This window comes from Haliotis cracherodii, unplaced genomic scaffold (assembly GCF_022045235.1).
Source record: "Haliotis cracherodii isolate W230 unplaced genomic scaffold, xgHalCrac1.p SCAF_5, whole genome shotgun sequence".
In the NCBI taxonomy this organism is placed as follows: Eukaryota; Metazoa; Mollusca; class Gastropoda; order Lepetellida; family Haliotidae; genus Haliotis; species Haliotis cracherodii.
Window position 1 is genome coordinate 12,662,274 of NW_027266308.1, and position 14,454 is coordinate 12,676,727.

The 14,454-nt window shown below is 40.0% G+C and overlaps 1 protein-coding gene across 6 annotated transcripts in view; it reads left to right on the forward strand.

Annotated features, from left to right (window-relative positions):
• Positions 1-14,454, forward strand: part of LOC139443489 (calpain-B-like) — an 86,866-nt gene that overhangs the window by 32,715 nt on the left and 39,697 nt on the right. For all 6 annotated transcript variants that reach the window (XM_071224471.1, XM_071224472.1, XM_071224474.1 and 3 more), the window contains exons 2-3: positions 11,769-11,838; positions 14,191-14,443. In XM_071224471.1, the coding sequence (XP_071080572.1) occupies positions 11,769-11,838; positions 14,191-14,443 (323 nt within the window). The remainder of the gene's footprint in view (positions 1-11,768; positions 11,839-14,190; positions 14,444-14,454) is intronic.

The following is a 14,454-nucleotide window of genomic DNA, read 5'->3' on the forward strand; positions in this document are numbered from 1 at the left end:
TGTTTCAGGCTCTGTATGATTGACTAGGCTAGTGTTTGTTTGGGTATTTCCTGCTTGGCCTGCATGCTGTAGCGAGTGTGGGGTGTTAGTGCAGCATATGCAGACACGCTGTTGTCATTGTGGGATATTGATCATGCAGTATGTGCAGATGACTCTCTTTGTCCCCAAGTCAGTTATCATAAACCAGGCTTACCTGTGCAGATCGTGTGTAGTTATTTCCTAGCCTGCCTCACAGGCCCTGAACCCTTCTGCCCATCAATTACTGTATTGGTAGGGCCCAACATGAAGCAAGTCTAGATTTACCTCATTGAGGTCTTTTTTCAGTTTAAATGGAGCTTATTTCTATCAAATTATATAATTTCGGAGACCAAGCATTAGTGTAAATTATGTCCATGTCATTCCTTGTGCTGTGATCAGTGTTTGATCAAAGTTTTAACCATGAATAGTGACAGGAGCAATTATGTGGGCACTATGTATAGAACTGGGTGCATGGTAGTTGTTGATAACCGACTTTTGTTCAGGGTTAACAAATGTATTATGTATATAGTGTAGGGCTTGGACGAGTCAAATTTACTACCCGGGTACCCAACCCCCTATGACCTGACCCTACCCGGATACCCACTGTAGGTCTCAGGAGTCAGGTGCTAAATGTCCGATTGGAAATTGTTTATCTGAAGCTCTTATGAAACTATCAAATCATACGTACACTGAAGTGGACTGAAGCTTCGTCTTTACTCAGACATATACAAGTCAAAAGGAATGTGTGCATCATCATAAAGAAATGGGAACATTAGCGACTGAGTTATAGTGAGTTTTTGTCATTAAACAGTATGACACGTGACTAACCAAGGGTACGGGTAGTCCTGTGGGTACCCCGGTCCTACTCAGGACCCATCCGACCCGAGTATCCGCGTTACCCGTCCCAGCCCTAATGTAGTGATGAAGTACTATATTTATCTGAATATATAAACTCAATATTTCACACTTGTACAACACTGTATGTCAGAACTTCATTCAGTCTGCACCAGTGGCACTATGGTTTTCAGACTAGGATCTTGATAATCCATGAGAAAATCCATAATGAATGGAACATTTATCTCTTCTTGTCAAATAACATGTTTACACCGCAAGTGACCTGACAATATTGATATGTTATCATAGCCATGAATGAAAGCGTTGACCTTTTCAGCTCGCAAGGTTGGATAAACATGTTATTTGACAAAAAAACAAACAAGCATATTCGTCTTACTTATATTAGTCTCCAAATGATTTCTTCAATAAAGAAAAAAAAGTAGTATACATCGCTGTTTCACTTGAGAGAAATATATATTTTATGTTTTTCAAATAAAAACGTAGTGTTTCAGCTCTAAATACAAATACAGATCTTGTGATAGCAATGATCAACAACTCTCTTCAGTAATAGCAATGTACCTGGCAGCACATTGCCCTCAAGCACATGACCTACAATACTACTACACATGACCCTCAAGCACATGGCCTACAATACTACTACACATGACCCTCAAGCACATGGCCTACAATACTACTACACATGACCCTCAAGCACATGGCCTACAATACTACTACACATGACCCTCAAGCACATGGCCTACAATACTACTACACATGACCCTCAAGCACATGGCCTACAATACTACTACACATGGCCCTCAAGCACATGGCCTACAATACTACTACACATGGCCCTCAAGCACATGGCCAACAATACTACTACACATGGCCCTCAAGCACATGGCCTACAATACTCCTACACATGGCCCTCAAGCACATGGCCAACAATACTACTACACATGGCCCTCAAGCACATGGCCTACAATACTACTACACATGGCCCTCAAGCACATGGCCTTCAATACTCCTACACATGACCCTCAAGCACATGGCCTACACATGAACCAACCACCCCCACCACCACACTACTTATACACACCATCTTTATGAGGAAGAGAGAGAGGGGAGGGGTTTTAAACTCGTCAGGACATACTTCTTGTTGTATATATGTTTTTTATACCTTATCATGTTTAGAGAAGACAGACAGTGATAAATGACAGTAGCAGTTGTGACATGACATGGCCGCTAGGCTGTATGCATGGATTATACTTTAAGCCTAGTGGTACATGGTTGATTGGGGCTTGGTGAATGTGCCTCACGATGACTCAGTGATGGTATATATATATATATATATATTTAGGCTGTGGTATGCCCTGCGGGGTCTGTAGTTTGTTTGAGTTTTACAAATGTAACAAATAGGGTTATTGTGTTACCAACCAATGTACAGGAGTAGGGATGATTTGATGTTAGAAAAAACAACATGTATTTGTCCATATTCATGTATGAACTGAAGGCTATAATTTAAGTAGTTCACGGTAATATGAAGTCAGTTAACAGCAGATTCGCATTGGTACAGGTTCTGTGTGTATAATGTTTCAATTTTGGCCTGTTGTTGTGGCATACATCCTTATGACCCTTGATTGAAATCTCTTGAGATGTTGATGGTTTAGGGCTAGATGTTCCAGGTGTGACTTTGGGTCCTGAGGCAAAAGAGTTAACTGACTTTAAAAGTCCAGTTTCCACCCTTGCCCAACTACACTGGAATTCCTGGGGCAGATGGTAGCGCCACCAGTGGCTATTACGAGTAATGTCCCTTCTATGCATATCCTATGGACCAATCAAATGCCACCTCTCCACTCAAGACAATCTGATCAATAATCAATATCTATATTGTGATAAAACGGGTCTTACATCGCGAAGTGCATCATGTGAGCACCTTGATTAAAAACATGAAAAGATTTGGAAAATATCTGTTGACAACGAGTTGGCGGTGCACATGCTTTACAAATCCTGCAATCGACCGAAATCTGCATGACTGTTTACGAACTGGATTTCGATTTCGTGGGGCAATTTTTATTGGACTATGCATAGACCCGTTAGTCCAGCCAAAACGTAACTCCATAATACCAGCCGAGTTCGGCAAGGGTGGAATGTGGACTTTTATAGTCAGTTAACTTCCTTGCCTCGGGAAGATGGTTTATCTTCAGTAAAGATGTAAACACAAGTGGAGAGATCAGTCAGACTGATACCAGACGTTCTATATGTTGGCCCAGCCCATGTTTAGGAGAGGATGCAATCACAGACTACATTCTTCCTAGGTCTACTTGAACATGAACCCACCATCCCACACACACACAGATGCCCCATCTAGTTCACACACACCCTCCCTCTCTACCTCCCAGTCATAGTACAGGCTAAAAAAGTTTGGTAAATGTCAACATAGTAGCTAAGGGGTTAATGTCAGCACAGTTATTAAGGGGTTAATGTCAACATGGTTATTAAGGGGTTAATGACAACACAGTTATTAAGGGGTTAATGTCAACATAGTTATTAAGGGGTTGTCAGCACAGTTATTAAGGGGTTAATGTAAACACAGTTATTAAAGGGTTAATGTCAATATCCGTGTGTAAGGTGACGCATGTTGTCAGTGACCTGTGACCTGTGACCAGGGTCCTGCAGTGAAGCAGTTAGCCAGGTTTCTTGGCGAGCACACACCCTTTGTAATGGAGATTCCTCAAACTCAACAGCCCATGAAACACTTTTTGTAAACATATGATATTAAATTAATTCAAGGCAAATTAAAAGCAGAAAAGATGCCTCAATGTCAGTGCAAAGCAAAACACTTATAATTATAAACTATAGGGCAAATTTAAACAACATTATTATCATGCCATAAAAGTTTTCTATGTTCCACCTAAGCACTCCAACTATTTTGGACTGTTGAAAATTTGCACAAAAGCATGATCCAGTATATCGTAATTCACACCTGAAGCTTTGTCATGGATGATTAGCATGATTGGAATTGAAATTTGTAATTTGACTTTTCATCAAGTTTAATTTTGGACAAACTTGACAAAAACTGAAAGTGTATGATAATGATACAGTTGACAGTATTAAAGCCTACACCAGCAGAAAAAATGTCCATGTTTCTTTACTAAAATTACTGTATTCGACGTAATTAGCGACCCGCTCTAATAAGCAACCACGGCGATATTTGCTTAACAATTGGCTAGTGAACAATCCCAATTAGCACCCCTTTCGATTGATCAATGTATCACATTGAATAAAGTAATACGTGTTATATCAACCCTTAATTATCGGACATCATATTCTGGAAAAAAATATATCTGTCATATATAAACATTTCAGGCTGTCAACATAAACCACGAAATTTACGATCTTTCAACTCTGTTGTTTTTCACCAAAATAATATTCTAATAAGAGCCCCCTATTTCTAAGTTTGAGAGCGCCCTGGGCGCTTATTATGTCGAATACGGTAGGTCCAAAATTAAATTTAAAAAACTATTATTTTTATTATCTTTTTTTGTACTGTATAATAGTGAATGAGTGAGCCCAGAAAATCTCTTCGTTTCCTGAAACAGGAGAAACCGTGACTTGTTTTCTGAGATATTTTGTCAGGGTCTGTGTGCATGATATGAGAGAGATTAAGTGTTTAAAAACACCCAAGAAAAGTAGGATGTCTTCTATCCCCAAGGGAGATTTAACACTCAGATAGGTAGCCTCAGGCCAAGCCATTATGGTAGAGCTGAAGTGAATAGGTTTTATTGAAGGCGTTCTCTATTCAGACAAATCCTGTTCTGTACCTATGATCACAGACCTGTCTGCTTTATATTTATTAAAGTTGGAAAAATTAATATATGGTTTGATTTTGTTTTTTCTTTATTATTATTTGTTTATGCATTGACACAAGGTCTTACAAAATTGTATGTTTTGTTGAAATATGTCACAAAAGAAAATTGCATAAAGTGCTTTAAATTTTGCATGCTGCAATCAGAGTATCAGGATTTGTGTGTTTGCAATAGGTGTAACTGTAGAAGTCTGAATGTAACGTTACAACTTTGCCTTCTTGTTTCATCATGTTCATGAAATTCTATTTCTCACCTTCTACAAGCATGTAACGCTTGAGAAGACAAACGTGCCGATGTAAGCAATGCGTTCCATCAAACATGATGTACTGGGAAAACATCAAAGAATTCCATGGTCATGGTTGATGACTGCACTGGATCACCTAGAAACAATCAATGATGGTTTATTGTCCGTGTTGCCATGGTTACTTTGTGGAATTACTCTTTTACATCTTTGGAGATTTGCCGCCAGTGGCATATTTCCATTAAACTGTATTGGTTAGCAGGTTGCAGGAGTTTGTCTAGAGACTTCTTGGTGTTCATCATTCAGATGTCTTATAATAGCTTTTGTGGTAATTCCTGGATAAGAATGTTCAACCCATAGCTCATTGAGGGAATGAGTTAAACTTTCGTATTTGTTTCGGGGGATCATTACAATTTGGTTTAATTCCTCTCAAATTAAGCTTATATGCCATGACATATCAAAAGACTGACATGCTGGAATACCGTGTTAAACCCATTCTCTCACTGTCTCCAGATATGGTAAATTGATAAAATACATTTTCAAAGAAAATATTTTCTATTAAACATTTCTTGTGATATCAAATATGGAATTCAATCATACGAGGTGCGGTAGGGAAGCCTAGTGGTTAAAGCGTTTGCTCACGCCAAAGTCCCGTGTTCAATTCTCCACATGGATACAAAATGTGAAGCCCATTTCTGGTGCCCCCACTGTAAAATTGTTGAAATATTGCTAAAATTGGCGTAAAACTGTATTCATTCAGTCATATGATGAAAAACGTGTAATTTCATTACATGGCTATTAGACAATGTTAGAGGACACTGCAGCTCAACAAGCGTGAAGAAGGACAGATTACTCTCTAAACCAGGGACATTAACACCCCCACCACACACCCGGGTGCTGGCGTTAAGTTTCAGCCACAGCCATACCTTCATGTCAACAACGTGCACTCGACCCGTACCTCCGCCAACTGAAATAGTGTTGAGTGGGGTTTATGTAACACAGGCTCCTTGTGATTGTATTGTCAGAGTTCTTAGTGGGGGAGCTGGTTGGCGTGCAGAATGTCGTTGCACTTGATTTATCGCATGAAAACACCTACCCGGCACTGTAAATGGGATTGTATAAGATTATTATGTAATGTCTTCTTGACAACTTATTTAACCTTTTGTGAATTAGTTGGCATGCCTCGCTATTGGGATTGATGTATTATATAAGACCTAACAAGAGAAGCGTGCAGTCATTTACTTAAGTGTGATCATAAAATTCTTTCTGTGCAAATTTAATAACTGATAACGCAAGAAAATGTTTCTAATCGTGTTTAAGGTGTTTGTTTGTTTGGGCACGATTCAACAGGCAATTACTTTAAATGTGCTAGTGCTTGTTTCTTAAAAAGCTTTTTTGACAACTTGTGTCAACTTTTGAAACTGATAGGCCGAGGGAATGTTTCTCGGGTGTTGGTTGTTAGATTAGGGGACAGCCCAGCAATGGTTGGATTAATCCTTGTGTAACAGAGAATTGAGTATTTGGATCGAAGTGTAAATACCACAAGTATTTAGTAAATGTTTCTGGGGACTTGGTCAACAAGGTTGTTGTTGTTGCTTTACGATAGGACAACTCTTCTTTCTTTCATCACATAGCTAAAACATTTGCATGAAAAAAGAGATACATTTTTTTCTCTTGGACAAATCTGATAGTGTCGGATGTGTTGATTTATGGTTGAAACTACGGAAGGCCATTTTTTTTTATGTTACGTTTCATGGATTGTGCTACAAAAAGATTAACATGGGTTGAGATAGAAATTCTTTTTGAATGTTGATATCTTGTAGGTTGGTTTTATGACATGCATATGTGGTTCTTTTATACAAAGGGTGATAGGGGAAATGCTGTATCTTATGGGGGATGTGACATCCGTCTATAGGGTTAGTGAGGATGGATTTATGCTGCTTTTAGCAATATTCCAGCAATATTCCAGCAATATCACGGCGGGGGACACCAGAAATGGGCTTCACACACTGTACCCATGTCAGGAATCGAACCCGGGTTTTCGGCGTGACGAGCGAAGGCTTTAACTACTAGGCTACCCGACCGCACCCTGTCTATAAAAAACACTAAGAAATCTTACTGACTGTCTTGAACTGACGGGCACTGATGATGTGTTTTTCTTATGTTTTTTCATCTAAACCATCAATAATAATAGGGAAGTTTCAAATGAAAAAGTTAATTATGTAAATGTTTTTTTTTATTTTGTAGAGTTGAGATATTTCCCTCAATTTCTAATTTGCAAGGGCCAGTCCATTGATGACTGGATACAGTACTTGTAAGACTGAAATTAGTGCTGTTCTAAAGGTTATATTGCAGTTCTTCTAAGAACATGGTGGCACTACTCTCATTCACTTTGTCAGGGGCACGGCTGGCCAAGTCGTCTAGGGCGCCACGATTCACTGTGCAGAGTTGCATCCCTTGGGCACGCCAGAAACCTATGATTGTGGGTTTGAATCCTGGTTCGCCTCGATTATGTTTCTAGGTTTGTCAGCACCATACTTGTGCTCGTTGGTTTCACCGAAGTGGTAAACGTCTGAGACCTGCATCACTTCGGGCTTTCCTCCCACATTAAGCTGACACGCCGTGATATAACTGTAGTACTGTTAAAAGTGGCATTAAACCCAACTCACTCACTCATTCACTTTTGTCATCAGCAAAGCGGGACCTGTTGTAAAATTAGAATTAATTCTCTTTTGTTTGTTATACAACGATGCATATTTGACAATCAGACTTTTAGACTATTTTTCACGGTTGTACCATTGGAGATAGATTGACTTAAGATGTGTCATGAAAGGACTGACACCAACTTTACAAGTTGCTCAGCGAACACAACGTCAGCAGATTTCAGTGTTTGTGGGACACAAGGGCAAGATACTGCCATCACACTCTTCATAGGTTTGCCGTGCGTATTGCAGTCAATCCCAAAATAGTAGGAAATTATGCACCTCAGCATTATAGATCAATGTCAGTGCTGTACCCTGCTTATGGGGTTAATAGCATCCCTGGAATTCATTTGAAGGAGATAGTAATTGGTGCAGCAATAATGAATCTGGCACCATGTAAGGGAGAGAGGGGGGGGGGGGGGGGGGGGGACACTTGGCCAAGGAGACACTACCCCATGCGTTACTGTACATGGGCTTCAGTGTGGGGCAGGACTGAAGCCCCAGCAACTCTCAGGAGATAAGATATCGATCACGGTCCCCTATCGAATGACTTTCAGCGACCCATGTTGCCTAACATACATCATGTAAATTGTTAATATTTAACCCTCCGAATAATATCTCCTCCCTTTATTTCCTTCCACGCAAGGACATGTCTGGTTTGCAACAAAGCAATCTAACCATTAATCACAGTAACATTATATCAAGGATTGGTCACACCCCTCACACCAACACCCCCACAATAATATAATACCCTCCGATCATGGCCCCTGCTGAGAAATCTCCGAGACAGCACTTTTTATTTCGTCTGATTCATCCACTGCACAACACATGCTTTCTCCTCTGTGTTGATTTTCCCTGCTGTGCCATAGACCAAGCAGTATGTACAGTACACACACACTACAACCTTGTACTTTCACCCCGATTACCTTGGTTCATTGTACAGCACACTCCATGGCAGTCCTCCCTTTCACAACCCAGCTGGGATTCATTGAAGGGGACATGCTAGACTTGCACAAGTCTCTTAGGCAATGATTATTAGTTTAAATCATAATTTCATGATTATCTGAATAATAAGAACAAGTTGCCCCTTTAAAAAGATAATCGCTTTTCTAGACTCCTATTCTAGTGATAGAATTACTGTACATCCATGGACTTATCATTCGGTGTGGACGTGGAGCAAGGCTAGGGACATGCATGTGTACATACATACCACACTACAGCTAGAGCTTCCTCATTGTCCTCGTCCTGGGACACACAGAGCTGACCCCTGATCATAAAGACTCTGGCTGCACATTTGTTAGCTTATCGTTTACATATATTTGTTGACCAGTTAGATTGGGTCGGTTGAAATACAAATGAGATTATGAACCCCAATGTTCTTTTTATTTGGCTTGAAGTTGTTTGAGTTGGTCAGTTTATTTTGGCAAAATATTTTGAAATGTGGGACGTTTAGTAATTTTACAGCAACATTTATGTTTTTAATTCTGAGAATTAAGGTTTTGTTCTTTGTAAGAAGATTGCAGTGGCAAGTGACTTCATAGAGCAATACATAGACTTCACCACTGTGTTTGAAGACTGCTCCACTGTGTTCAAAGCAACTGCCTCCGTGGTCTAGTGGTAGAGCGTCCGCCCGGAGAGCAGAAGGTCCGGGGTTCGATCCCCGGCCGCGTCATACCAAAAGACGTTAAAAGATGGTACTTGTTGTTACCCTGTCTGGCGCTCGGCATTAAGGGGCTAAAACAAGGACTGGTCGGCTCGGAGTCAGTATACTGTGTCTGAGTGGGATATTCATGTTAAACTGTGGCATGGTATCTCAGTGTGGTAGCACTATAAATCGGCATCAGTCCGGACTAGTACAAGCAGCCACACACACACACACACACACACACACACACACACACACACACGTGCATGTACGTCGCTGTATAAGTGCAATAATCTTGGACGCTACGTTAAACCCCATTTCACCTCACCTCACCTGTGTTCAAAGCACTCATTGTCCAAGTTTTATTTGAGTTTATTGTACACAACAGCATTTTAAGTTTCCTATCAGACATGTCACTTTTTCCTTCCATCTTTTCAACTGGAACATGTGTTTTCTAATGTCTATTTTCAATACACCTACTGAGGTCAAGGTCATTGTTCACCTGCCATTACAATGTGCATCATCCAGTTCCCATCATGTCCGTCTCAGCATTATCTTCTTCTTTCTGTGGCAATTGAAAAATGTAACATAAAGTGTTTGTTCTCCAAGAAGCCAACCTAGCCACTGCCCGTAGACACAGCAATCTCCTCTCCTGCATCTATTACACATCCTGCAGCAGTCATCTTATCCGCCCCAAATTGAGCATGACTGTAAAAGATAAATGGACTTAGCAGATGCTCCAGTCATGACTGTATCAACACCGGAGCAGATAGAGAGTGGCAATACTCCTGTGTAAACCTCTAAATATTGCTGGATCACTGGTCAGAGCAACCTAAGTACAGGTCTACTTGACCTAATCTTGGTGCAAGTGTTAACACTGTCTTTAATACCTATTAAGTCATGTTTAATTTTGATGATATATTAGACATATATGGGAGCATTAACATGTTGGGTAGTTTACTGTAATTACCATATTTGACGTAATAAGCGCCCAGGATGCTCTCAAAATTAAAAATAGGGGACTCTTAACATGTTGGGTAGTATGTATTCTGAAAAATGATATTGGTGCAATCTTTTGCCAGCCAAGTGTTGTTATGGTAATGTCTTGAAGATCTTATTTACATTTGTTTGTCACACTCTTACCAAGATTTGTCACACATAATGAATAAACACTTGGAAGACCTTATCGTCATACCAGCTGGTCCTCGTTTAAATACTTCAAAATATTGTTTCATAAGCAAAACAATAGTGTACCTTTCATTAATGTCTTTATAATGATAATAATTTTATTTCTAGTTGTATATACAGTAAATATAAATAAGAGCCTTGTTAGAAATGTGCTAGCTATTGTTTGGACGATAGTAAAGTTAATTCTGTGTTAATGAATTAGAGGTAAGACATTAGACCGACATCCAGACCCTAGACCCTAGACCCTAAATAAAGTTATGTACAGTCAAGTCTCGTTACACCGACATTGTTGGTTGCATATGATTGTGTCGGATAAACAAGTATGTCGGATTAAAGAAATTAGGTGATTTGTGATAAAAAATCGGACGTCTTCACGATAGATAATAACCATGTGTACCTTGTAGTAAAAATCATTAAAAACGAAATATTTATATTGTTATGTTGTTTATTCATTCATTCATTCCTTAATTTATAATTAATGACATTGTAAAAATAATAATAATTTCCCCAGTTTTTCGTCAAAACATGGGGCTGTGTAATTGCGTACAGATGACCATGGAGTACGCTGACCACTGTGTCGGATAAACGGGACTGATTAATGAGGGATTTGGGTAATTCGTTGCAAATGAGGTCTAAATGGCACTGAATTAATCGGTTCCCATCATTTGCGTCGGATAAAGCCGATTGTCGAATTAACGAGTGTCGGATTAACGAGACTTGACTGTATAAGGTTAAAAAAATAATAATTCTGTGAATGGATGAGAGTGGAATGGTGGTGATTGTTTTAAGGGAGACACTAGCAGGTCAGATGCAATGCAAAATTCACTTTGTGAAACGAAGCCAAGGTGTTTAATAGAAGTAAATGTGACAATGGGGATATTCCCTACAAATCAAAATTTTCAGCATATCAGAACCAACTTCAACCTTTGAAGATATGAATATTTTTTGTAACATTTTCTATTGTAGAGTCTACATGACATTTACCTTGACCTCTGCTCTGTTATGACAGTTATCTCCCCTAATAATCAGGTTTAATGTCAACTGAAATGTCAGCCATATTGCCTGACTGTGTTTATTGATGATAAACTCACGTGTTGGGGAAATATTGCTGCTGACATTTCTAGGGTGATGTTGATGCCTTCAAAGTGTCTGCTCAACTCAATATGTATTGAGTGAAGAAAACAATATATATGAAGCTTGAATGAAAGAAATGAAATACTTTTATCCTTCATGCTGTCATGATTAATTAATATTTGTCTCTCTGTTTTCAGGAAATTTGTGATGACCCCCAATGGATCTCAGAGGGAGCCAGCAGGTTTGATGTGCAGCAGGGTGAACTCGGTAAGTGAGGGGGTGAATTGGTTAGTCGGTGGGTGAGTCAGGGTGAGGTCAGTAAGAGTGGGACACCAGCATGGGGGGACCAGCATGAGTGGGTGGACGTGTGGATGAGTGAGTCAGTTTTGTTTATACCGATATTCAGCAATATCACAATTGTAAATAATTGAGTATGTTTGAGGCACACCAGTGTTTGAAAGTATGAGCAATGAGTTGTGCTATATTGTCACATTGTGACCATCCGATCCTCAATTTAGTCAGCTCTTAGGACTAGCACAGTGTGGGAGGAGCCTTTAGTAACCCGGATTCTCCACAGTGAGTGAGTGAGTGAGTGAGTGAGTTGGGTTTAATGCCGCTTTTAACAGTATTCCAGTTATATCGCTGCTTGTCAGCTTAATGTGGGAGGAAAGCCCGAAGTGATTCAGGTCTCAGACGTTTACCACTTTGGTGAAACCCACGGGCACGGGTATGGTGCTGACAAACCTAGAAACCGGGATTCGAACCCACATTGATAAGTTTCTGGCGTGCCCAAGGGATGCAACTTTGCAGAGGAAATCATGGCGCCTTAGACAACTGGGCCATCCGTGCCCCCGGATTCTCCACAGGGAAATTAGATTGACTATTGGGGGAATAAGATTATGGACACCTGTTATCAGCTGGAATGTGGGATGAGACAGGGTGTTATGAGGTTGAGTGAATGATGAGGCAATTATATGGGAGCAAGGGTATAACAGGTTTGGGGATATGAGGACTACATGTCATAGGATGGTTTATGATTATATAGAGTTGTATGATTGTATTTCTGGTATATCAGTATATTCAAGTCAAGAGTATGACGGGTATGGGGCATACGAGGACTATATGTCATAGGGTGGTTCACAATATATATCCATGTGTGACAGTGCAATATCACAATACATATCCAGGTGTGTAACAGTGCATGTCATAATACGATATCCAGGTGTGACAGTGCAATATCACAATACATATCCAGGTGTGCAACAGCGCAATATCACAATATATATCCAGGTGTGCAATAGTGCAATATCACAATACATATCCAGGTGTGCAACAGTGCAATATCACAATACATATCCAGGTGTGCAACAGTGCATGTCATAACACATATCCAGGTGTGACAGTGCAATATCACAATTCATATCCAGGTGTGACAGTGCTATACCACAATACGTATCCAGGTGTGCAATAGTGCAATATCACAATATATATCCAGGTGTGCAATAGTGCAATATCACAATACATATTCAGGTGTGCAATAGTGCAATATCACAATACATATCCAGGTGTGACAGTGCAATATCACAATACATATCCAGGTGTGCAACAGTGCAATATCACAATACATATCCAGGTGTGACAGTGCAATATCATAATACATACGCAGGTATGACAGTGCAATATCACAATACATACGCAGGTGTGACAGTGCAATATCACAATACATATCCAGGTGTGCAACAGTGCAATACCACAATACATATCCAGGTGTGACAGTGCAATATCACAATACATATCCAGGTGTGCAACAGTGCAATACCACAATATATATCCAGGTGTGCAACAGTGCAATACCACAATACTTATCCAGGTATGACAGTGCAATATCACAATACATATCCAGGTGTGACAGTGCTATACCACAATACGTATCCAGGTGTGCAACAGTGCAATATCACAATACATATCCAGGTGTGACAGTGCAATATCACAATACATATCCAGGTGTGACAGTGCAATATCACAATACATATCCAGGTGTGACAGTGCAATATCACAATACATACGCAGGTGTGACAGTGCAATATCACAATACATATCCAGGTATGACAGTGCAATATCACAATACATACGCAGGTGTGACAGTGCAATATCACAATACATATCCAGGTGTGCAACAGTGCAATACCACAATACGTATCCAGGTGTGACAGTGCAATATCACAATACATATCCAGCTGTGCAACAGTGCAATACCACAATATATATCCAGGTGTGCAACAGTGCAATACCACAATACATATCCAGGTGTGACAGTGCAATATCACAATACATATCCAGGTGTGACAGTGCAATACCACAATACGTATCCAGGTGTGCAATAGTGCAATATCACAATACATATCCAGGTGTGACAGTGCAATATCACAATACATATCCAGGTGTGGCAGTGCAATATCACAATACATACGCAGGTGTGACAGTGCAATATCACAATACATATCCAGGTGTGTAATGGTGCAATGGCACAATATTTTAATTATGAAATGTTTTGAGGAAATAAAACTGACTCTTTTTGCTTTTTCTAATATTAATAATATATTCCAATACCTTTTGCAGGAGATTGCTGGCTGTTGGCTGCAGTTGCCTCCCTTACATGTAACAACAAGCTGTTGGCAAGAGTTGTTCCCCCTGAACAGAACTTCACAGATGAATACTGTGGGTTGTTCAAGTTCAACATCTGGCACCAGGGAGACTGGGTGGAGGTCATTGTTGATGACAGACTTCCTACATACCACAATCAGCTTGTATTCATGCACTCTGTGGAGAGGAATGAATTCTGGAGCGCATTGCTGGAAAAGGCTTATGCCAAGTAAGTTCTGA